The sequence below is a fragment of the Coturnix japonica genome, chromosome 4 (genome assembly GCF_054131305.1).
Source record: "Coturnix japonica strain WE chromosome 4, WE-NBRP24, whole genome shotgun sequence".
In the NCBI taxonomy this organism is placed as follows: Eukaryota; Metazoa; Chordata; class Aves; order Galliformes; family Phasianidae; genus Coturnix; species Coturnix japonica.
In genome coordinates this window covers 84,447,560-84,472,507 of record NC_140666.1, presented here as the reverse complement: position 1 = coordinate 84,472,507, position 24,948 = coordinate 84,447,560, and the positions used below count along the sequence as shown (strand labels likewise).

Genomic DNA, 24,948 nt, shown 5'->3' with positions numbered 1-24,948 from the left:
TGAAAGTTGTGACAACACCCTGTTACAGAACCTACTTCTGATGTATCTGTAACTAAAGTTTCTTTTCAATCAACAACTTGATGGGTACCAAATTATTAATTTAGGTGAGCTGAACACTTGCTAAAATAAAAAGCTGTGGATGCCTGGACTGTGATTCTGAAAGGGTGATGTGGACCACATTTCCAGCAGTCTGATTTGCTTCAGAAATGGCAGATGGATCCTGCAGGAAATGAAAAGTGCTCTGCCTTCTTTTCTGGGAAATATTGTTGTTATTCTTAAGCATTACTCTTGTGTCTTTTTTTTTTTCAGATGGTCTATTAGTGGCAGGGATCTCCCTTGCTTGTACATCTGGTTAATGGCCTAGAACATCATCACTGTTTACAGTTATTTCTAACAGGAACTGAGATCAAAGATCAAGTTAATGGAAGAAAGAACAATGCAAGATGAGAGCCAGCCCTCTGGTAGGAGGGACTATATTCAGCCCTTGCAGAGCCTTGTCTGGTAAGTATTTTTCCATCTCTGACTTCTATAAGCCAGATACTCTGATATTTATATTGACAAGCTTTGTATCTAAAACTACATCAACTACATTTAATCAGGGCACATTTTTAACCCACCACCTTTTCAGTTCATCAAAACTCCATTCTACCTGGCGAGGGCTGTAATGCTGATCCCAAACCACTGTGCTTAGGCATCCTTCAGCCGTGAGCTTGGACATGAGCTGAAGGTTGCATCGTCTTCTAGGTTCCTGCAGACAAATAAATACAAGTTGAAACAGGGGAAGCAATTTCTCATAGGGATCTAACAGCTTCTTGAATCCTTGCAGTAGGCCTAGCGCTGAACTCACATTTCTGACTATATGGCAGCAAATTTAGAAAGGTGTATGTAATATAAACGGGGCTGAGGTACTGTGACTGATTTGGGTTCTGCTGTTTTTCTTTTCTTCCACACCAGGTGGGGTTTAAATTAAACCCATCACTTCCTTATATTTGAAGAGAGAATTATAGAAAATGCAGACACTTTTCATGCCAATTGTGCACGCACCCATTGAGAATCAACAGTTACAGTTAATTTCTGAACCCACACTGCACCAGTGAAGCAGCACCGTGCCTTTTTATCAACACACATGCATAGAGATAAGGTTCTCTATACATTTTTTCCAGTGATGTCAGATCCTGGGTGTTGTGAAATGCCTCCCGTTTCATTGCATGCATTTGTCCAGGCTGACACGAAGGTTCAGGGGACAGCAAAGGGTCCAGCAGCGCTGGAGAGCTGTACCCAGAAGTCACAGAGCAAACAGAAGCAGCCACTGCTACATTCCACCTGTTATCTCTGGGAGTCAGCACGCTGCCTTCCCCCTCCAGCCTGCCCGCGAGTCCTGGCAGCGCCAAGATAACATTTTGCTTTAGATCTGCTCACGTCGGGTTATCGATGAAGTCAGGAAAATGAATACCTGGAAAGGAATGAGGCTAGATTTTCAGTTGGTTTAATTTATGGGCCAAGTCTGATCTGGCGCAATGCAAGTCCAGCTGTCGATGTTCTTTGTCATCCAGCTCATAGGCCATGCCATTTTGCAGGCATGAAAGATGGGGTTAGGAAGACTTTGCAGCCAGGCAGCGGAGGCTGAATGCTGCCTTCTCTGGTTACAGCTAACAGCACATTCTCACCAACTCTCTCAGATTCTGTTTGTTCACAGGCCTGGGGCAACCCAAATACCTCTCTTTTGTTCCGTGCTCCTTCATCACCACAGCAACAAACGGGTAAATATTATTTATTTATTTATTTATTTATCTTGTAAGTAGACTGGTGAGTTTTTAAGACCACACACACAGGAGCACACTGCTGGTTCGTGTCCATCTTCTTCCATCACAGAATCACAGAATGACCCGGGTTGGAAGGGACCTCAAGGATCATGTAGTTCCAACCCCCCTGCCTGGCAGGGCCACCAAACATACACCTTTACTAGATCAGGTTGCCCAGGGCCCCGTCCAACCTGGTCTTGAACACCTCCAAGGACGGGGCATCCACAACCTCCCTGGGCAGCCTGTTCCAGGGCCTAACCACTCTCCTAGTAAAGAACTTCCCCCTAACATCCAACCTAAATCTTCCCTCTTTTAACTTAAAACCATTTCCCCGTGTCCTGCTATTGTCAGCCCTTTCAAAGAGTTTACTCACCTCCTGGGTGTAAGTTCCCTTCAGGTTTTGAAACTGAGATCCCCAAGTCCTTTACAGGGCTGTTCTCAGTGAATTCTACTCCCCAGTCAATGGTTATGAAAGCAATGGAAATAAGACAGAGGTCCCTCAAGGATGGCTCTGATCTCATCCTAACTGTTGCCACTGGTGGAAGCAGAGGTCAGGCCTTGTGCAGGAGCTTAAAAATTGAATGTGCACCCCCACAGGGACTCTAAACACAGTGCAGTCAGCAGCAGAAGCAAGGCTGGCACCGAATGGGGAGCAAAAGAAGCAACATCAGTGACTCCTATCCTGGGTTCTGCAAGAGAGGATCCACCTTTGTGCAAGCCAACATCTTTGCAACACCGCTGAGCCCCACTATGCAGCAGCAATTACAGCATCAGAGCTACAGATGAACATGGACTACTTGTTGTTGGTTCTGAGTCTGGGAAGGGATCTTTGCCAGCTGCAGCTGCTGGAAGGTACAGCGACTTGGCATGGTTTGGGGACTGATGGATCATCTGGCTTTGGAGCCAAGGAAGCTTGGACGCTCTCATCCACGGCCTCTGGTTCCAGGAGTTCGTCAGAAGGCCTCCAGTTTTTCCCTAATCTGAGATTTGTGAGGCACCCTGAAACATCTGTATCACCAGGCTATGTCATGGGAAAGTTCTTTTTGCTGGTTACGTGTTGCTGCTTGCAGGTGTTTTCTTCCCCCCCCCCCTACCCCCCTGTATCTCCACCATCTATTCTTTTCAAGTGACAGATACTAAAAGTAGTAATCTGTAAAAACATGTACCACCGGAGTTACAAAGAAGATCTCTTGGGAGACAGTGAAACAAACCCAGTCCCAGACACCCTCCCCATCCCCACGGTGCCAAACCACCTCCTCCCCTCCCTCTCTGCCAACAGCTCAGTTCTTCCCCCTGTACCCACAGGGAGGTGGTAGAAGATCCAAATCCCAGAGCGCCGGGTTCCTCCCTGCTCACAGCCTCCCAAAGCACACTGAAGGCCAAAGGCTGGCGGTGCCCTACGCAGGGACAAGCACCTTTTCAGCAGTATAAAATATATTAAATTCCCATTGCCAGAGCCAGCGTTGAAAGATTTCAGCAAGGCCAACACTTGACCTTTAGCAGACAATAGGCACGGCCCTAATTGGCAAGTGCTCATTGTGCATTCTTGTGTGTCTTGAACAGGCGGGTTTCATGCTCATTCCCCTCCAGGCTCAGGTCTGGGGCTGTAAGCGGGACGCAAGGAAGGTTTGGTGGTTTCCGATTGTTCCGGCGGTGCCACCTGCTGACTCGTGGGCGACAGTAGCCAGTGTATCAAAAGTCCTTTCACACAGCCCCGCTTTAAACTTCAGCCCTATTTATATTAATGGGATCATTCAATGCATTTCACTCACGTTTTGATTTAGAGCCGGAGGACAGACCTGAGTTACAAATCCCAAGTGAACACCATGAGATGTATTGGGACGTGGCTGTACCCGCTCATTGTGCTCCAGCTGCTCTGCGACTACAAAATGCAGCTACAAAACAGCTCTAAAAAGGCCCTGAGACTCAAAGTGCAGAAGTGCCACGTTTAAGGCACGCTGTGTTTTCTCATGCCTGCTCCACACTATGTGCCAGCACCACAGTGCATCTGCAAGCAGTACCCAATAATTAGTATCCAATCATTAAATACCCAGCACCCAGAGCAAATCTGGCTTAGGAGCTCCAAGCTGACATGCAGGGGATAACTTTCAGAGCAGGAGGAGTTCAATACGCTCCAGCACAACACAGACACTGCAAAGCCTTTAAACCACTTTCCTCCTTCTGGCACCTTAACGGGGTCTAATTTTTCCTCTGGTCTCCCACACGTTTAATGAAAGATGCACATTCAGGCAGGCTTTGTGCCCAGAACACAATTAAGCATCCAACTGTCCGATCTGTGTGGCCAAATCCTCAGCGTTCCCGGGGGTTCTCAGGTGCAGGTTCACACTGGTTCATCAGGTTTCCATAGGGGGGAGGAAATGTAATTTAGCTCTTTCAGTCTTAGTCATTGAGAATAAAAAGGGAGTAAGTGAAGCTTGTCTTTGGCGGTAGGAATGGCAAACAAACCAGGCGTGATCCTTTATCTTAAAGTGAAATTTGCAAGTGAACAAGGCATTATAATTGATGCAGATTTCAAGATATAAGGTGAGGCTATTCTGTGCTTAGGTTTAAACGACAAACCTTATCTCACTTTTCCCATCCCCTCCCTTCTTCTTCCCTTACACAACAGAATGCTGTACCATCACTTCTCGAGACCCATTCCTCAGAGCTGCCATTCCCACCAGGCCCTGGGCAACCATCCCATGGCAGGGGGTTGGGACTGGATGGGCTTTAAGGTTCCTTCCAACCCAAAGCATTCTGTGATTCTATGACTCTATGACTATACAATAGCTGAGGTCTGTGCCCAGAAGTACCCTCCCATGGGATGACTGGCAGGACATAGGGGATAGCAGGTATATCTAAAGCATCACCAGCCCAGCTGTTGTTTTGCTTTGGATATGCTGAACATTGAAGTAGAATGTCTTAGGCCTACAAGGCAACCACATGCTCCCAGAAAGGACCACGGTGCCATACAAACCACATGGAGACAGGTTGTACCACCTTCCTTCATGACAGAAAACAATACCTGCTCCTGTTTTATTTAGCATCATAGATCTCTCTCTACTCTTCTACATGGGTTTGGGTTTGGACATGGCATTGATTTTACCCTTCAGCTGTAACTGAGTATAGAAACATAAACTGTACAGAGGAATAAAATCTGCATGAACACTCAATGCAAAGCACTGGAGCTACAGGTTCTAACATTTGGCTTTGCATTTTCCGATATTATGGAGCTGTCATTTGACTGAAGGCAATGCTGTGCATTGAAATATTGGACTGCAAAGAGGGACAGATGACCCTTTGGTGAATTAGCTAAGGTGAGAAAGTGGTGCACAAAGAAGGAAATGACACCATGCAGAACATATGGAATCTAAGCACACCTCTGGCTTCATTCTTAACGTTGCTAGATTCATGCAGGAAGGGAAGTAATACTGTGGTCCAGGGAACTTACCCAAGCCATAACCCTATCTACTCCTCCCCAGCCTACCCTGCTCCTCAATACTGTGCCTGCAGCAGAGATCCCCAAACAACCTCAGCCCCACTGCGAGGCTCCAAGTGCACAGCTCTCAGCACATCTGCACCACTGAGAAGCTGAGAAGCCTCAGTGCTAAGCTGAACATGGGCTGTCAAGACTTCTTCCTCCCTTAGGACTGCATCCCAAAGAATGAACGGAGCTGGGAATGGCAAGAATTGTTTGTGAAGGCAGAGCCTTCATGAAACTTCAAAAAGCAACATCAGGCATTTTGCCTCGTATTTTTTGTTGCTTTCTAAGATTATCAGTGCAAATTAATGTCCTGCTGATGTTTTCATTCCAGTTTGGAAATACACACTGGATGACAAATCCCATTAGAGACTAAAAGTAATTGGCTGTTTGCAGCATAAGTGAGATGGGAAATCTTTCCAAGAAAATGGGAAGCCTGTAAGGGACAGCCTGCTCACTTGTCTGGAGCCTTTGGGCTCTGGTAATCTTCCCAGCCCCAGATGTGAAGTCTGGCTGGAGTGGAGGGAGGAAGGAATGGGGTCATCAGCAAGGAAACACAGCTGAATGGTAGAGTTAGAGCGTGGGGAGGCTCACTTCTAGACTGGACTGTTGGATTCAGTGCTACAACACAAAGAAATAACCTGAACTAATGGTGAATTCTTGGGTTGCTGTGCACAGCCCCCTCTATTTTCCTCACTATATTCATGTCATATAAATGCTATATAACGTGCATGCTTAGTTGTCATTATTTAATCCAGGCTTCATATGCCTTGGGTATAGGGACTGATATTTAATTATATAAGTTGTGCCACAATCAGAATAAATGTTCTAACCCAGCATGGAGCATTTCTGCAACCTCTGTGTCTTTGGCACAAGTTTTTAATACCTTCTAACACAGATTAGGGTATTCTTTGTAACACAATTAGGGTATTGCATTCTATTTCAGTTTTAATCTGTGTTACAAGGGGAAGAACGTGTAGATTGGATAGGCCAGCCAGAAGACCAGTGGATACAGCGGCTTCTTTGATGTCTGACAACAAACACAGGAGATGTAACAGAAAAGGAAGCACAGCCTCATATCAGACAACAGAGACTTAGGGAGGCTGTGAGTGCTTTGACTCTGATGGCAGTTGGCACAGGAGATGTTGGTTCATTTACAAACATGAGACTTCTATCCCCATTAAATTAAGGACATAGGCCACAGAGAGCAGCAAGATGGGACAGTATTGATCTCAGAGCGTTCACAAGCCTTGCTTGATTTCAATTGCAATACTGGTGAGAGCTCAAAGGAATTCTGGTACCCTTACATCCTGATATTATTTAATGGGACCAGGACACCGGACACTTCATCTTCAGTTCCCTCAGCTATCTTTAAATGTTACCTGAAATGCTTCCCAGATTATTGGGCTCCTGAAAACAGAGGAGAAAACACCTTCTTGGGGAAGCACCGCTATGTAAAACCCGCAAAGGACCATCACATCAATTTTCTCTGTATCACAGAAGTTTCTTAAGTCCGTCTGTACGGCTGACCAGGTTCTGCACTTTACCAAACATCTCCAAAAGGAAGGTGAGCGTTGAGCCTTCGCCCAGCTGCGCTATTCCTGCTCATTTTGCAAGCAGCTCTGGCTGCTGCTGGCTGCTGGGATCTCGCACCACAAGTTGCACTTTGATGTGGCATTGGCACAAGGATGCTCCCCTCCAGCAACGCACCCAGTGAAGCCACAAAGTGAAGTGCTGAGCCCAGGCAGGGTCGGGGTGGATTCCACAGCTTTTGTGTTGCTGCCTCTGCCTCCGCTTCAGTTTTCCCTTCCTGTAGCAATTATTGCTCATCAGCACAGATTAACAATTGCACAAGCCAACCCTTGGAACAAACGAATTCAGGGCCAAGGGCCAATCTTAGTGGAGCTCTGCCACTGACTTTAAAAGGGCTGGGGATTTAGCCCTGCAGCCTCCCCTGTACTTCCTCCCTTCTCCCATTCATGTGCTGCACATGTGCAGCTCGCTGGCTGCGGGGTGAGGCACTCCCAGGTACGAGCTCCAGAAATTGCTCTCACAACCTCCTGGCATTCCTCCCCACCGCTGCCCGGCCCCATCTTCCTGCTTAGAGCTGTTCCAGCCATTTTATGGTTTCTTTTAAAAGGTAAGACGAAAATAGATCGCAAATTCAATCCTACAGGTTTCTGATGGGCTGTGAAGAACTCAGAGGTCCTCTCACCTCATCTCTGGTTTATCTGGTAGCCTCAGGCCTCATCTACATGAAAGAGTTGCACCAATTCAACTCGATGTTAATTTAAACCAATTCATTAAACTAACACAAACCCTGGAGCAAAGCGGAGCAATGGACGTTCCTGCAGCGTATTAAAACCAGACTCCTATCGGTTTACTTTAATCTGGTGAGAAACTAAACCAAAGCAAGGAGCACCCGTGGGCAGGTATGCTCTGGTTTTAATGAACATATGGAAAAGAGCAATGCAAATCACACCACGGAGTTCTCACTCAGCTGAGCTCTGCTTCTTGTTGGCCTGCAGGGACCAAGATATGACTTGAAAAGAATACATTCCCCTCCAACCCAGCTGTCTCTGGTGCAGTTCTTTGCTTTCCTTTCTTGCAGAAGAGCAGCAATCTGTCACCGTTCTAAGTCTTTATAGAGGATTCTTCAGGGCATTTGAGGTTTTCAAGAACCACGTAGATGTGGCACTGAGGATTAGCGAGCATGGTGGTGCTGGGTTGATTGTTGGACTAGATGATCTTAGAGGTCTTTTCCAATCTTAGTGATTCTATGGTTCCATAATTTGGGTTTTGCAGGAAGTGGGTTGGAAAGTCAGCACAATGCTGATGGATGTGTGATCATCTTCTGTGCTACAGGAAACCAATAGGGAGTAAAAGCTTCTAGCACATCACTGAGGATCCCCAGGGCTGATCAAACAGTCCCTGGATCCTGGCCTCAAGCTAACTGAGCCCTGGAAGCACAGAAATATGGCCAGGAACCTTCAACATTCATGACTGCCATAAGCACGTCTCTTGCAATGATATGCATTGTTGAGGTCCTTTATGTCTTAACCAACCCAAGGTGCTCTCTTCCAGACCAGCTCCTGACTCCACACACAACCACCCAAAATCCAGACTCTAAGAGCAGTGTCCAAATGCTCCTTGGGTTCTGGTTGCTTGTCTAATGTTGAGGCAATCTGTTGTTCGAGTGGGGAGGTATTACCTTGATGGTCAGTCATCCAGCAGAGAAGGTAAGTAGAAAATTGGGAGACTTGAGTGCAAAGTGGTGCCAGTCAGCGGTGTGTAATTCCATAAAGTAACACCAAAGGTTTCCCATCAGGAAAATGCAAGTGGGAAAGTAGAAGCCTACAGAGAATATTCCTTGGCAGCCACCTACCTGCTGAGCGGGCCCCACTGAGAAGTTTTTACTCCAGGGGACCCATCCAAGCTAGGAAAGCATGTGAAAATGTTTCCTGGTGTTGATAATATCAGTTGGCTTTCTCCAGCATTGGTAAGTACTGGGAGTTTGAGTGTAGGTGGCTGCTGGCTGGTCCTGGCACTTCAGAGCTACGTCAGTAAGACATGTTCTGAGCAGCACTGCAGCGCGCTGCAGGGACTCTTAAGTCACGAGTCCTACATTTCCATCATTGTGAGCATTCAAGACAGGAAGAGAAATGGAATCAGTGTTTATGCAGGCAAAAGCCATTAGCGTGCATAGGGGTAGTGTAAGTATAACAAGGCTGTCAGTATTTAAGGGGAAGAGGAGGAAAAAAGGAGGGATTGCTTTTCAAAAGGTATACATGAATTGAATATTTCTACTTTTTGGTTATGTTTCAAGACGCATGTGAGCAATCCCGCCCATGGCAGAGGGGTTGAAACCAGATGATATCTGAGGTCATTTTCAACCCAGGCCATTCTATGATTCCATGATTCTATGCTTAGGAAGAAGATTTGAAACTTCACTTTACAGGAGATTTCATCATACTGGAGAAATCCTGGTGTTTTCTGCTGGACATGTTTGTATTCCTGTGGGTCTTTTCATCCAAGGATCTCAAATTTTCACTCAAAAGTTTTCATGGATTCAAAGACACGGTTAAATAAATTTGCAAGAGGAACATATGCCAGGTGCTGTGAAAAACAGAAGCATGATCTCTAACTCAGGAAGCCCTGAAGCCACAGATAGCTGGAAGCGAGGAGAACACACCAGAGAAATCTTAGATTATATGTCTGTTATTACCTTCTTTTCTAGCATCCAACAGACGTTACTGGCTACGTGCTGTTTTCATGTTCCTAACTAGTCCCTTACATTTTTGGACAGAGGAATGTGATGCTGCATCTCCCAATGGTTTCACTCACTCTCTTATATTCACAGTTATCCCTAACTCCTTCCTTCCATAAGACAAGACTTGGCAGCCCGTCATCTCACAGCTGGGCACATCCCAGAGGCTGGCACAGACAGCGAGCACAGTCCCATCTGATACCACCATAAGGAGTGGGGGCAGAGGGACAGGCTGTGTATGCAGTGGCATAATGCACACCCTCTGTTGTTACCTCCGCTGTTCTCAGCACCCCTCCCTCACTGACCCTGTGCAAATGGCGATCCCTTTGAGATGCAAACTCTCTTTTGTTCCTTTTGTGGTTTTCTGCCTTCTTAGAAGTTGATTCAACATGTGCCAGAGCTGGCCAAAGGGAGAGGAAGGGAAAGCACAGCTGGAAGCAGAAGGAAGAAAAGCAAGCTTTTCCCTCCCCATAAACAAGCTGTTAAATTCGTTCTTGCCATAAGAACTTCTGCCTCCAGGCACAGCTCCACCTATCTGAAGATCTTCGGAGCATCCCTCTCAGTTTCTTGGTCCTCTTACATTCCTGCACTGCTGGGAGAAGCCTCATGGGCACCTGATCTTGCCTCTATCTGTTCCTGGAAGATGATATGGACAATCAAAGCTCTATTGTAGATGCAACAATTCATACCTCACCACTCAGATGACCCACTGGGTGTTCAGTGAAGGCCCTGCTTTCAAAAACCATATTCATTAAGTCCACAACAGAAGCCCAACATGGTTGTAGATGAGAACTGAGAAATCAGATGGAGGCGGAAAACCTGATGTAATAGAACTGGAGTTCAATCTCATCTTTAGTTTTGTTAAAGAGATTAGGACTGGGGCAGTAGCAAGATTTGGAAGGTGAAGAGACAACTTTTGTTCAGATTTCCACACACAACAGTCCTCTGGGTGTGTTGTGTTGGCTCCATTAAAACCCAAACACAAGAAAGTAAATCCTTGGCCACCGAAGACCAAATATATTTCAATCATATTAACACATGGGGTCGTTTTTGCACATTCACAGCTGTGAAATGAAGACAACAAGCGAGAATATAAACAGCCCACATAAAGCTGAGCAAAGAAACAAGAACCTGCATCTCATCTTGTTCAGACAGCATGGGAAAAAGGCTGGGGGGGGAGGGAGGGACACAGCCAGAGCAGCTGCAAATAACTGTGTCTGTTTCAAATTCAGAACAAATCATCTCCTTGCTGTAATTCCTGACCAATAATTTTCATGTCCAACAATTTTTATGTTGATCCCACAGGACTGCTGGGATAATCATCCTGACACTGCAGATAACAGGATTGCCATCATAAATCTTAAGATTCAAGTACATTCACCATGGTCCAGTGACCTCCAGCATTTGAAGGGAATGAGAATATTTCCCCCCCCCTCCTTGAAAAGATGACAGCGCGAAGGGCACATAAGCAGAAAGTGAAGTCTCTGAATTTGAGAACAATGCAGCACTTCTATTTTCAATTTGCCATGCACTCCTTATCGTTTCACCCGCATTCTGCCCACTAATCAAGGCGAGAGGGTTTGGCTGGTGCAACTGGTTCTGGATGGGTCTGTTTGTGGCTGTTGCCATTGGAGCAATAGCAAAACTGCCTTTTTTTTTTTTACCGAAGAATCTAGGCTCTGTCCCAGGATACAAGAGACTTTATCTGAGAACAATTATTTTTGTCTACAGAGTGAAAGAACCTTTACTGCAGAGTAGCCCTGTGTGGAGCTTTTCCAGGCAGGCATGTGTAAACAATGAGGGAAGGCATGTCTGTTCCCATTAGTTGGCCCTGCCTGCTGAAATCCTGCCTTTTCCATATGAAGAGAAATCAGGTATTCGAGCGATATCAATATTGTCAAACTGCAGGGCTGTATTTTGCCTTAGGAATAATGAACTTTGCCTTTGAGGCCGGCCGGTCTTCTGCAGGCAAAGTGAGGAAAATACAAACTATGAGTGAGTTGTTTATCACCATGAAACACTCCGCTGATAAAAAAAAAGAGCGCTAATCCGCAGCCAAACCCTGCTAACAGCCCAGCTGACTCATATAAACCACCACCTTACTTTCCCTAAAGGGCCTTTATGTGTCAATACAGCCGAATCCAGGACAATACCTGCTATTGGAGCCAGTGGTTGACCATAGCCCTGCAGCGATCACAGAAACGATCACCTTCCAAAAGGTGAGGAGTGTGACGTAAATAAAAGCACACGTTCCACACCCTGCTGGGCAATATACTAACCTAGCAGGCATGCCGTATTCTACCCCTTGCAAATCAGCTGCAACATACAGCAAACACACTCATTGGGAAACCAATGATGGGCTGTGAGTCTGGATATGCTTTCATCCCCAAGGCTCTCCAGCATCTTCTTAAACTGCTGTCATGTGTTGTGCACAGATCTATACCAGCCATACCTGATACGTCCTATAAGTTCTGTCCTAATGTTGTTTAGTGCTCTCCTCATCCACACTGCATGTTTCTCACATCACTGGTTGTCATTCCCGGGCCACACAAGATACCCTTTTAAAGAGAACACAAACACAACTAAAACGCAGACGGGGTGGAAGTAAACGGCTCTGAAAAAAAGTAGAACAGGGATAAAGGCTGAACTGCAGCCTTAGCCAACAGGGTCTTACAAAGGGTCCCCTTTGCTTCCATTTTCCCTGTGCTGCAGGCAGCCTTGTAAAGCAAACAGACCTTCCAAACAAAGCGCCGCCGCCTCACAGGATGCCCAAAGCCTTTCTGGAAAAAGTTGGTTAAGTCAATGAGTAAACAGTTTTGTTCGGGTTGCAATGAAAGTGACTCGGAGGACGGCGAAAGCAAAGCTTCTTACCTTCTTTGCAATTGCAAAGCTCACACGACTGCTCCTGTTGCATGGTTTATATATCCCATATGCATGGGAGCGCTCGTGGATTTGGGAAGGGGGGAAGGGTGGAAAGCCCAAACAAAACATTTAAATGTAATTCCTTTGATGGTGCAGCTGTGAGAGGGCAACTATCTGAGGCTGTTTTGCTATGAGGCTGCATGGCTATAACTGACCTTTATTAAATATGCACCAGAAGAAGCACAGAATTCATGTTTACGCAGCCAACCTCCTCTGAAGTCATCTCCCATCCTATAGCAGACCTCTGTTCTACATCCACACACGACACCAGCTGATGCTTCATTTCCTCCCTTTCTTGTGCCCTCATCTACATCCCACTTCTCCTCCAAGCACTGCTCACATGCAATAGGTATTTCCCAAACACCACATGGAAAAGTAAGCGTGAGCTCCATCTGCCATGGGAGAAAACTGCACAATAGCTCCCAGATGAGCGTCAAGGCATTATCCTTTCCCAGCTCCTTCACATGCCTGTGCATTCCTTTATGTTTTGCATGATGGGTGCACCACTTAATCCCAGGCTCCATAGGCTGCAAGGAGTGCCAGAGGAGAGCTGCAAGAATTGGGCCTTCCCTGATAGGGTATAACCATTCAGAAACATTACAATCAAACCTAGACACAGAGCAAAGGTATCAGGCACCACCTCCCTCCCAAGCCATCCTCACCTCTGGGGCTAATAAATGCCCCAGCATCTCCACATCCCTGATACATTACTATCAGGTCTGCAAAACCAAGTGATTCCTGTCACACTCTGTACTACATCGAACAGCACCCAGAAAGGGGGAGGCGTGGGGAGGGAAATTGTTACCAAGGAGCTCCAGGATTTTCTCCAACAGACTTGGTTCATTTTCTCTCTGAAGCTTCTGTGTTTTCTTTTTTTCCCCCTTTCGTCCCACATCTCTCAATGGTCTGGTGCCCTCACAGCGTCCAGGAGCAGACACCAGCTGGCCCTTGCAAAGGCCACATCCCCCACTGCCTGTGTTGTTCTCTCTAGCTCAGCTATATGGATCTCTTAATTGCATGCATGTCTTTCAGGCTATTCTCCATGCATGAGCTGTCAGCAAAACCTTGCTGGAAATGCTGGAATTTCTCATTTTTCATGGAGATTTCCCATATCAAATGGGCAGTTTCACATTTTCCATGAAATTCCTAATGACTACCAAAAAATAAACCACCCCACAGCCGCGGCGTTTGGAAGGACTCTCTCAGCTTGCCTTCAGGCCCCATTTGAGTGCTAAAGGCATGTGTGTGAATTCACTTAGCATATCATTTCAGGGATGGGATTGGGATATTTTTTGTTGCTGCGGATGACAGGGGAGAAGCGTGCATTCAGCCATCCATTCATAACCCCAACTTGTGGCGCTGCACACTGGGGAAGGGATCTCTCGCATCATTTTTAAAACAGAAAGAGTGCAAAGCCCTGTCAACTGACAATATCCATCCAAGCTGTCATTGCCAATCACTTGAATGGACTGCAGCAGAGAGTATTTTCCACAATGAGATACCAATGGGGGTGACCATTAGGTCAGGAATCTTATTTTCTCAGCTCACCAACCCCTGCAAATAAATTCTCACCAAAAGGAGAGAAAAGCCTCATTGATTTGACAAGCGATCAGACACCGCAGTTGTCATTTTCCCAGCAGTTGCTGGCATATTTTTTGCCTGGTGTGCGAGATATGAATTTCCTGACTGAACCTATCAGGCTCTTAAAGGGATCATCCCTTTTTCATCTTCACCCTCATGAAAAGCAGAGCACTCAGCAAAAAAGTCTGAAAGCAAAACACCCGTCTCAGCTTTAACGCAATATTAGTTGCTTTACAACAGTCAAGCGGAGCCTCTCTTTTGCTGTTAAGAGGCAGACGTGCTCTACCAGCATGAATGTATTTTTTTCCCCTTCGATACCCACTTTACGTCGTAAAATGCATCTTTACAAAAGCCATTTGCTCAATTGTGGAAAAAAATATATTTAATTCCAGCTACGGGACCCAAATTATGGTTCTGGTGAAACAGAGCGGTGCTGGGAGGAGACACAGTGACAGTGTCTCCATGCTGTCCAAACTCACTTCACCTCTAAGAACCACAGAGCAAAAGTCCACCTTAGAGTAAGCCTAGGAGGTTTTGAAGGGAATATCTTAGCATTTTTAACCTAGTTAATTCATTAATTGAGGTAAATACACGGGCTTTGCCAACAGGAAACTTTTCACATGAAGTTTCTTTGGGTGCATTTGCTGACCATGAGGATTGCATGGTACCAAACTGAAGAATACTTCAGAATCCGCACAGATGTGGCGGCCCTTGCTGTAACTGCCTCCTTCTCATCAGGCCTTGCTTAACATACATATGATTATCAGTCAGAAGAATGTCACTCAGTAATACTGGGAGCTCTATGTTAACGCTTCAGTTTACTTATGTGTGTATATGCACATCTTGATATACTCATGCTTATTTATATATATTCATCCCCAAATGATACATATATATATGTATATATGAAATGTGTGTTTATTACTGGGATGAAAACCTGAAGAAGTCCGAATGCTTCTTCAGATTTATTCTTTAGAATTGGCCAGAATGTCACAAAAATAGCTGACAAGTCACGTAAAGCCTTACCGCCACGCTGTACGCTTCACGCCATACGGGCCTTGCATAAAGCTTGTTACTGCTAGTTTGGCTTACTTGGATGGTACGCTCTAAAAAGAGAAAATGAAGGGATTTTATAGTCAGATGTCAAGGAAAAATTGCAATGAATTCATCTGGTAAACTGGCACCAAGTCTACCAAACTATCACCAGTCCACTGCTTACCACTCAGTACTATATATTTTCTTACCTTTTCTTTCAGGTTTCAGAAACTCCAGTTGCACGCTGCGGATTCAATCTGCCTTCAGAGAACTGTGGCTTGTTTCAATTCCTCCTTCTTCCTTCCAGATAAGGGACAGCTGACCACCAGAACATCACTTTATTCCTTATGCACTTATTACTTCTAGCTTTGCCGCGTCCTTGCATACAATGCTCAACCACTCAGGCTATGAGCAGTCTCTGGATTAGACACTCTTGAGCTATTTTCCGGTGTTTTTTCCTCTATGCAATGTATGTGATAGCATTAGCAACCTATTCTTTTCAGTTGCTGCTAATTCTTTACTTTGATTTTACATCCAGCTCTCCTACTACGGCGTATCCTTCTTAATTCACACAGCAATGCTTTTAGAGCACCAACAATTTGGTCAATATGAGACAAACAAGTTCTAAACAAATATGTTGAAGAAAATGGATTCAATTGCTTCGGAAGGTCCCAAAACCAATTAACTGTGGACAAAATCCCTAAGTGAGTTTTCCTTCAGAAATCTCAAACTCTTTGGAAATAATAATAATAATCCTTTATTCTTCATATAGGAAAAAAAATGCCTTTATAAAGCCATTTAAATAAGCATTTTTAGATCCCTCCACTGCGTAGCTCCAGGGATTTTAAATACAAGCAGGCCAGCACTATCTGTCAGGGGGACTCCCCCCAGTCCATTTTTTCTCTGTCTCCTGTTAAGTTACTATTATCCTCCATTCCCTCCAATAATGGGCTTAAGATCAAGTGAAACTGGAAACGGAACGAACAGTGAAAGATGACAGACTTGAAGGGGTTTTATTGGAACTATGGGTTGCTCCTAAGGTCAGAATCAGTGAGTATAATTAGATTCCTGGCATTTACAACAAATGTAAAGTAACTCTGAGATTTCTTTTGTGCGCATGTAATTATACGCGCACTCTTACTGCCCTCTGCAGTACCGCAAAGTTACTTTGATTCGAGCACATGAAAGCTGTTTGAAAGAGGAGACGCGAATCTTCATCTCTATATTGCACTCATATTCCTGAAAACAAAGCATTTTTTATGAAGAAATGGAACAGCCCCTTTCTAATGGAACACAAAAGGGAAGGTTGTTTTTACTAATAATTACAGCCTCTTCAGTACCTCCCAGGAACTTCCTCAAAAGAAACTTGCATAGAAAGGAAGCTCCCAGCACAGAAGGCTGAACACCACTTTAACCCATGAAGGAAGTTCTAAGGTTCCACTTTAAGTCATTGTTTCCCAGCTTGTGCACAAATCAGCCCTTTTTTTTGGAGAAATTCTCCTATCATTTAAATGCAGTCCAAGGGAGATAAGTGAGAAGCTCGAAGAGGAAACCAGCATTGATAGTCCAAACATACAGTGGGGGGCAGAAGCGACAGATGCTAGATCTTGATTCCTCACATGTTTCCTATTGTGGGACTGCTTGGATGCTGCAGATTTAACTCTACTGACTAAATTCTCCCTTGCAATATTACTTCCTCCCCCCCACCCCCCAGCTGACATATCACATATTCTACTTCCTAATTACAGTGGGCTCTCTGAAACAAGGACAGCTTTTCATCCTTCCCAAAGAAGCTTCAATCTCTTTGCCACTCATGCACTGTTTTGACAACACTATCCATGGAAGCACTCAGAAAGGAATTCTCCAACAGCAGATGAACCCATCTTCTCATGCTTTGAGAAAACATAGAGAGGAAGGAGAACTTCCACTAAGCTCTCATTTCTCTCAAAAGGGCTCTTTTCCCAATCCAATTTTGATTAAAGAAACAACAGCTTGATCCCCCTGCAGACTTCCACACGGATCTACCTTCAAACGAAGCTACAAAACAAGCTTGTCTTTATGTCACGGATCTTATGAGCCTTAGCAACACAACAGAGCAGGTAATCCCGAAAATAACTTCAGTAAATATACATGTGCACAAAACGTTGCTTGGAAGAGTCTTTTGACTCCAAAATTGATTCATGGAACAAAGCTGGTTTTAGCTCGGCTTCCTTAAAGAGGCTTAAATTGCTGCATTGTCAAGTTGTTTTCAGAGCATCTGTCTCAATACTTCTAATTTTTGAACCAGCTTTCCATTTCCATCTGTAGTTAAGAAAAGGGGACATGTTTTCCTTTAAGCTTCATCTGATAATAGCAAAATAATGAAGGAATGCCCTGTTAACGTGCAAATGAAGGAAGAGCTGGACAGCTTAGCTCTTTGCTTGCCACCTGATCAGCACACATTATAACTATCCAGTCACAACAGATGGACCTCTCAATTTGCCAGAGCTAAGACTGTCAGCCAAGCGTGGTATGAAGGATGCTGAAAGAGGGCACAAGATTCTTACTGACCATGGAGTGAGGGGAACATAAAGCAGAAGGCACAGACTTATTGAAAGCAGGGCTGACAGGTTTTGCTGCCCACGTAACAACCTGCTCATATTTATTCTTAAAGGATTTTGACCTGTTAAGGCTGGTGTTGGGCACAACAGCATCCTCCGTCTGAAGCAGACTCCACTGCATGCGACCATGCACAAATAAACATGTGGATGTTATTCGTCTCTAACATTGTCTTATTAAGTAGAAATCAGTGCGAGCAAAGTGCATTTCCCACATTTAACCACGAGAGGGCTTCATTCAACTGCAAAAATTTTCTCTGATAAGCCCCTTCTGGGCCTGTTTCCTCACCAGCCACAGAACACAGCCCTGCTATAGAAACCCACCAGGCTGGTCTGCTTTACCAATACCTGGCTTGGGTGAGGATGCCAGCTGAGCAGCACATGTCTGCATTGAAGGCTGGATTTTAGGGAAGTCAGAAGAAATAAACCATCCGAGCTTCTGGACAAAGCACTGAGAAGTCTAATTGCGTCTCTTGACTCCAATACTGTTTCATCCTGGTTCCCCACACACAGCTTAAAATCATTTGCTATAGGATTAAGGTAATACATTACAGCCCATGTTACCCAGGAGATCTGTTTGCATTCATCTCTGGACTAACCTGAACAACTTGAGAGTAACGTTGCCAAGTTTTGCCATGATATCTGTGGGAAGTTTAGATATAGCGTGATGTTATGAGTAACATGAAAAGCCAATTCATTGATCACCTAATTCCATCCATAGCCTACACAGCAAGACAACACCAAACTAGATGGTTTGGGTATCTCTACTTATTATGGCAGGTGTACAAGCAGCACAAGCAACTGCCACCAGTTGTTAAGTGGCACAGAGGCAGAACCACATGAAGCCTTGATGGGCTGACGCAAATCACATGCATTCACTATTAAATAAGAAAAACAAAAGCAGAATATCTCACAGTAAGTAGTCGTGATTCGTAATTGCGCTCCCATGCAGCTTCACATGCAATTTTCAGACCTACCATCCAAGTTAAAAGATCTGCCACAGAGAACAGTCACAGCGATGCCCAGGCAGTCAGGTTTCGAGGCCTTTACCTTTCAGCTAGAACATAGAAGCCTTAAGGAGCAGCACTGAATGATTCCATACAGACATGGACAAGCGTGGCTTGACCTTAAGACCACCTTAACCCCACAGCACAGATACGTGACCTTCAGTGTTTCCTTTGTGTCATCCACAGAACACCCGTAGTGGGAAAAGAAGCTTGGGAGTCATAAAGAAATCCATATCCATTTATTTTCCAGCAACATCCCATACAAAAGCAGTAGAAACATCAACTGCATTCAGCAGAAAGTCTGTACAGTGTTATCATTTACAAGTTTTACATTTAAAAACCAGCAAATTAAAAAGAATCGATTATTTTCCCCAGACATTTTATGCTCTTGTCTGTATTAACAAGTAACTCATCACTATTTACAAGTTCCAAATGCAGGTTATAGTATTTTTAAAGTAACATTACTGCTACCTACGTCTTTCCATGTTGACGCTTCATATTAAGTACTTTCTTCCCAGTTGTTTCAAAAACATTTTTGTAAATGAAAACAATCTGTGGTTTGTTGGGTGAGTTTTTTTGTTGTTGTTTCTTTGCTTTTATAAACTAAGGCAGCCAAAACTGAAGTAACTGCAACAGACAAATGTGCTGATCAGCAACATGCTTCTGCTATCACCTGCATTACATCCAGGCAGATCTTTGCAGTAGGGACAGAAGGAGAAGCAAAATGACATACATATGATGAAAAACCTTTCCCTGCTCTGCTCTGGATCTGCTGGTGAAACATTGGAATTAAGGATAACAAGGGGAAAATAAAATGGCAAGATCTTGCCCCACTGTCTGTAATTCCTTGAGGGTTGCATTGCCTTCAGCTGTTATTTTATAAAGTTTTGTTAAAAAAAATATTAAAAAAATATCTGATATACATAAATTAAAAGGTAAAAAGAAGCCACACTGTTGAATTCAGACATAAGTTTGGTCCAGACAACAGGTAGACCAACCACAGCTTATAGATCTTCACTTTTTAACTTTGCTTAAGATTTCTTGCTATTGACAGGTGGAAAACACTCAACTGATGAATCAATCTAATGCCTCAGATTTCAAACAAACTTACTCTAAAATGATTTGCACGGAACTATTTAACTCACAGTATTTAAATCTTTAAGAGGTTCGCTCAAACATGCTTCCAAGTCAAATTCGCCTTCTGCTTGATAGTCAATGTGTCTAACTTTGGTGGGAGTGCCAGAACAGGTATCCTGGAATACAAAGTCAGTTAAAAAAGAGCAGTTAAATGCAGGTTTATTGATGCAATAATTCACATTATCTTCTTCTGCAGTTCATTTAGGCCACTTTATAACAGAGGCTTACAAACTCTTCTTTAAAGGCCATACTAAAACCTAAGGCTGGTCTTAAGACTGACAACATTCAAATGAAAGCTTCTGCCCATTCATGCACTTTCTATTGTTCAGTCCCTGAATATAGCAGATTATGGAATCTCTCATGTGTTCAGGCCATTCAAAATCATAGAATCATAGAATAACCCAGGTTGGAAAAGACCTTGAAGATCATCAAGTCCAACCGCAGCCTAACCAGTACCCTAACTCTAACAACCCTCTGCTAAATCATATCCCTGAGCACCACATCCAAACGGCTCTTAAACACAACCAGGGATGGCGATTCAACCACCTCCCTGGGGAGCCTATTCCAGTACTTAACTACCCTTTCTGTAAAGAAATTCTTCCTAATATCCAACCTAAACTTGCCCTGGTGCAACTTGAGGCCATTTCCCCTCATCCTGTCACTTGTCACTAGTGAGAAGAGACCGCCCCACAGGTTATTCAGGTTATAATTCTAATGACTGGACAGATTATTAGCAAATATTTATGCAAATAAGAGGTTTTCTTACATAATTATCTTGACAGCTCGTTTGAGATTCTGTAGAATTGCTTCCTATGGATTCTGTCTCCATCTCACCGAGGTCAACAGGACTACTGCGAAACAATTAGAAAGCATATACATCTTAAAGCATATCATAACTTTCAGTAGGAATCCATGGGTGCACTTGTGAATAACAGTTAAACTTCAACAGTACCTAGAGTTGATTTTACAAGTATTTCTCTACTCCACTCAAGAAACAAGAATATACCACTGTTCTTGAATCAGTAAGCAAGAAGGTTGTAAGGCATGTTCCAGCACACTGTATTGGTCTGAGCTCAGAGACCTGCCAGTCAATCAGAACTCCACAGTACTGCTTCTAATCCAGATTGCTCTGCAAAAACCAGCCTGTCTTACTGGCATGATTTTACCCTTTATAGAGCACTGTGGTATCGACTCTGATTTCATCCACTGGAGATTCATTCTAGAAGTAAGGGCTGCAAGGCCATTCCCACCAAGTACATACTGAAAGCTATTTCATATCACTGAGAAAGAACTGAGTAACACTCAAGAGCACTAACCATGGACTTGTCTCATAAATGGCCACGCTGTTTTAATGTATCTATTATATATATCTTAAATATATCTATTTATTTAGAATATTCCACACGTACATTTCTTGCAGATCACATCCTTCTTCGGTCGGTGGATCCCAGGAATGCAACGCAACTTTCCACAGCTTTATTTGTTGGTCCCACGACCTACGGCTGTACTTCTTAAATTTATTTGGAGTTCTGGGATGAACTCCTGGTATACGATGGCATCTATTCAGACATGGGGAAGATAAATTAATGCTTTCCACACAGACTTATCATACAGATGAAAAAAATTATGACAGTGCTGTAGACTGCTTGAAAGGCACATTATAACCATTCAACCCAGGAAATCTATTCCATAAGAACTACTGCCCAATTGTAGCACTCTGCTGAAAGGCTGGTATCCACATATGAACACTTTTAGTTTTTCTTTCTTTGGGTCAAGTGGGGAAAAAAGAGATAATCTTAGATCTAAAAACTTAAGCGTGCAGTTTTCTATATTCCAAATATATGTTCCAAACTTCAGAACGACCACACTCTATTTTGCCTTTTACTTTACCAACAAGAAAACTGACTGCAAAAAAAAAAAGCACTTTCGGTTCTTCAAGTCGATCAGCACAACCAAAAGAACTTTCATTTCTGCAGCATGAAAAAGCTTGAAGGGGAACTGCTCATGCACAGAGTAGCTGTGAAACTTAGAAAACCAAGACCCATTTCAGAGCTTGATTTCATTTAATTGATTTAATTTGTAAATGCCTTTTATTTCAGTGTGTTTAGTGTGTTCATGTGCTTAGAAAGAACAAGTTGGGACCTACATTTGAACATTTAGTTTTCCAGAAGCTCAAGCATCTTACCTAGGAACTTCTTTGATGTATCTGTCATAGGCAATTGTGTTTTTCCCATAGTTTATCTGTTTTTGTCTTCTCATCAAAACCACCTCATCCGTCTCAAGTTCTACTGTTACAGTGGATTCCTTTGAATCGGAACTGTAAGGACAGAATGTTATAAATTCAGGAGCAATAGAAAATGAGCGATACCCAAAAAGCAAACTCAGATATATAAGAGTCAAAAGAAACACGTGAAGTGTTTTCAAATGGATGCTTGAGATGTGAATGAATTTAAATATGGGGGAGAGCTAAAATGTACTACTTCAACTTGGGGCTTCTCAAAAGCAACACCATGTTTGAAAAGTCAAATCCAATCCATTGCAAGGATTTTCTTCAGCTAAGCTAGAAACTTACCTTCCTGAAGAGGACTTCCTTTCTCTTGAAAACTCATTTACCAGGAGTTTTCTTCTGTATCTGCAAAAGTTCAAGTCGATATTAAGAACATACACAGAGAGAACAGATATGGCTGCACTGTGACAGCTCAGTGAGTTTTAACTCAAGGCAACAGACTTAAAGAAATCCACCTATACACTGTAAATACTTTCCACTGTGAAGCAGATGCTTCACTTTTCCCCTAAGAACTAAAGAACACAACACATCCAAGGACTTCCTCTTCCTGAATCTACTATAAAAAGATCTTTAAACAGAGAAGATACTGAAAAACAGTAAATAATGAGAAGGGACATTGAAATGAACGTGGATATGTTTCTTCCAAAAGGGAGAGATTTAGAGACATACGTGCCCCCAGCGTGCTACGTTACTCCTGCAGGAGTTAAGCTGGTCTGAAAAGCAGAACTCCAAGGCTAAGACTGAACTCCAGTCTTTAACATAGACTAAGACTGAGTCACAATCTGAGTCTGACTGGATAGCAAAGCCACTTCCCCTCCATTCCCCACTTCATCTCAAGCCCCCACGGGTACCTTGCAATTTCTTTGTTAACGTTGGTTCTCATCTCATCTTCTTCCACTGCAGTTGCCCAGTCTAAACACCGGGAAAGGGGACCAGGGCCTTCTGGTGTTGTAAAACTGAAAGGAATAAAACAATAAGTTTAGGGGAAATGGTTTTAAGTTGAAAGAGGGAAGATTTAGGTTGGATGTTAGGGGGAAGTTCTTCACTAGGAGAGTGGTTAGGCCCTGGAACAGGCTGCCCAGGGAGGTTGTGGATGCCCCGTCCTTGGAGGTGTTCAAGACCAGGTTGGACAGGGCCCTGGGCAACCTGATCTAGAAAAGGTGTATGTTTGGTGGCCCTGCCAGGCAGGGGGGTTGGAACTACATGATCCTTGAGGTCCCTTCCAACCTGGCTCATTCTGTGATTCTGTGAAGTTCTTCTATTGTATTTTACCCCTTCCCCACCATCTGCAACTTGCCAGTTTGATGCTTTCAGGTACAGTACTCACAATGGTTAAGATCTTGTGTGATTCTATGGAAGTGTCAGCATTAATAATAATTGGAGTAATAACTTCAATATAGCCTGTTCAAAAGATTCAAAACTGGGAAGGGATATTCAAGGCCAGGCTGGATGTGGCTCTGAGCAGCCTGGTCTGCTGGTTGGTAACCCTGCACACAGAAGGGGGTTGGAACTGGATAATCATTGTGATCCTTTTCAACCCAGGCCGTTCTATGATTCTTATATCTCCTCGTAGTCATCAGAGCTGCTGCCTACATCAACTGAGGCCTTGACGGGAGGGAATCCCATCCAACCGCTGTTACCTGGGAGCAGAGCCACCTCTCACAGCCTCCTCTCACGGAGCTCCAACCCGAACCTCCCCAGGCACAACTGGGTCCCTCCAACCGCCGCCTCATTCTCTCACCTGTCGGCCCTGCTGTCCGAGGGTCCTTGCTCCGTCTCTCCGAACACCGCCTCGCCTCCATCGCTTTGTTTCTTCCTCTTCCCGTCCGCTCCTCGTTTTCTTCCCTGTGACCATCTTGGTGGCGGCTGTGGGCTGCCACAAGAGAAGCGTTTCCTCAGCGACCCGCCCGCCCCACAGAGCGCAACATGGCGGCCCCTCACTGAGGGCAACACGGCCCCACAGGGATCGGGGGCAGCGCTCCGAGCCCTCCGCCCGCCCTACCTGCTCCTGGCCGTGTCTTGGGGGTTCCTGTGGCGGAAGGACATTGTGTGGGGCCCTCAGGGTGGAGAGACGGATGGAAGGACGGACGGACAGAGGATGCCGTGCGGAACTGCCGCCTCACCGCCCGGCTCTTCGCATCTCCCGCCAGCCCGACCCGCCCCGCCCCCGACAGGCCGCACCACAGCGCCAGGTATGGGGGGAGAGAACCAGGAGAGGGGAGAGCGGACACTGAGGTGACTCTTCAGCCCAGTCGTTCCTTTAGCACGGAGTAACGGCCGGTCAACCCGCCTCGGGACGCGCTCGGAACCGTGACACGCGAGACAACGGGACACGAATTCCTCCCTCTCCCCCCCGCGGCCCAGTGCGATGGTTCGGCCCGGCCCGGCCCCGCTGTGGCGGGAGATCGGAGCGCGGCTCAGCGGCGTTTTGGCGCGCTCCATCTGCCCGCAGCCACCAACGGCAGCGCCAGAGCTGAGAGACCCACCGACCCCAAACCAGCATGAAGTAAATAGAAAGACAACCAGACCCACGTATTGCTTAACTATGGGGACAGGCTGAGGGAGTTGGGTTTGTTCAGCCTGGAGAAGAGAAGGTTGCGGGGTGACCTCATTGCAGCCTTTCAATACCTGAAGGGAACCTACATCCATGAGAGGAGTAAACTCTTGGAAAGGGCTGACAATAGCAGGACACGGGGAAATGGTTTTAAGTTAAAAGAGGGAAGATTTAGGTTGGATGTTAGGGGGAAGTTCTTCACTAGGAGAGTGGTTAGGCCCTGGAACAGGCTGCCCAGGGAGGTTGTGGATGCCCCGTCCTTGGAGGTGTTCAAGGCC

At 44.9% G+C, this 24,948-nt stretch overlaps 1 protein-coding gene and 1 long non-coding RNA gene across 2 annotated transcripts; one reads left to right on the top strand and one right to left on the bottom strand.

The window, feature by feature from the left end:
* Positions 1-384: 384 nt before the first annotated feature.
* LOC107313859 (uncharacterized) lies at positions 385-2,855 on the top strand. The gene is made up of 3 exons (XR_014946029.1): positions 385-501; positions 1,697-1,760; positions 2,400-2,855. It is a non-coding gene; the product is annotated as an uncharacterized LOC107313859 (long non-coding RNA).
* Positions 2,856-18,916: 16,061 nt separating this feature from the next.
* Positions 18,917-24,252, bottom strand: LOC107314066 (histone RNA hairpin-binding protein). The gene is made up of 8 exons (XM_015862944.3): positions 24,119-24,252; positions 23,858-23,989; positions 22,968-23,072; positions 22,402-22,461; positions 22,015-22,146; positions 21,239-21,388; positions 20,596-20,680; positions 18,917-19,945 (listed from the first exon to the last, which is right to left on the bottom strand). Exons 1-8 carry the CDS (start codon positions 24,160-24,162, stop codon positions 19,829-19,831), a joined length of 825 nt encoding a protein of 274 aa, XP_015718430.2. The 5' UTR covers positions 24,163-24,252; the 3' UTR covers positions 18,917-19,828.
* Between the last annotated feature and the right edge of the window lie 696 nt (positions 24,253-24,948).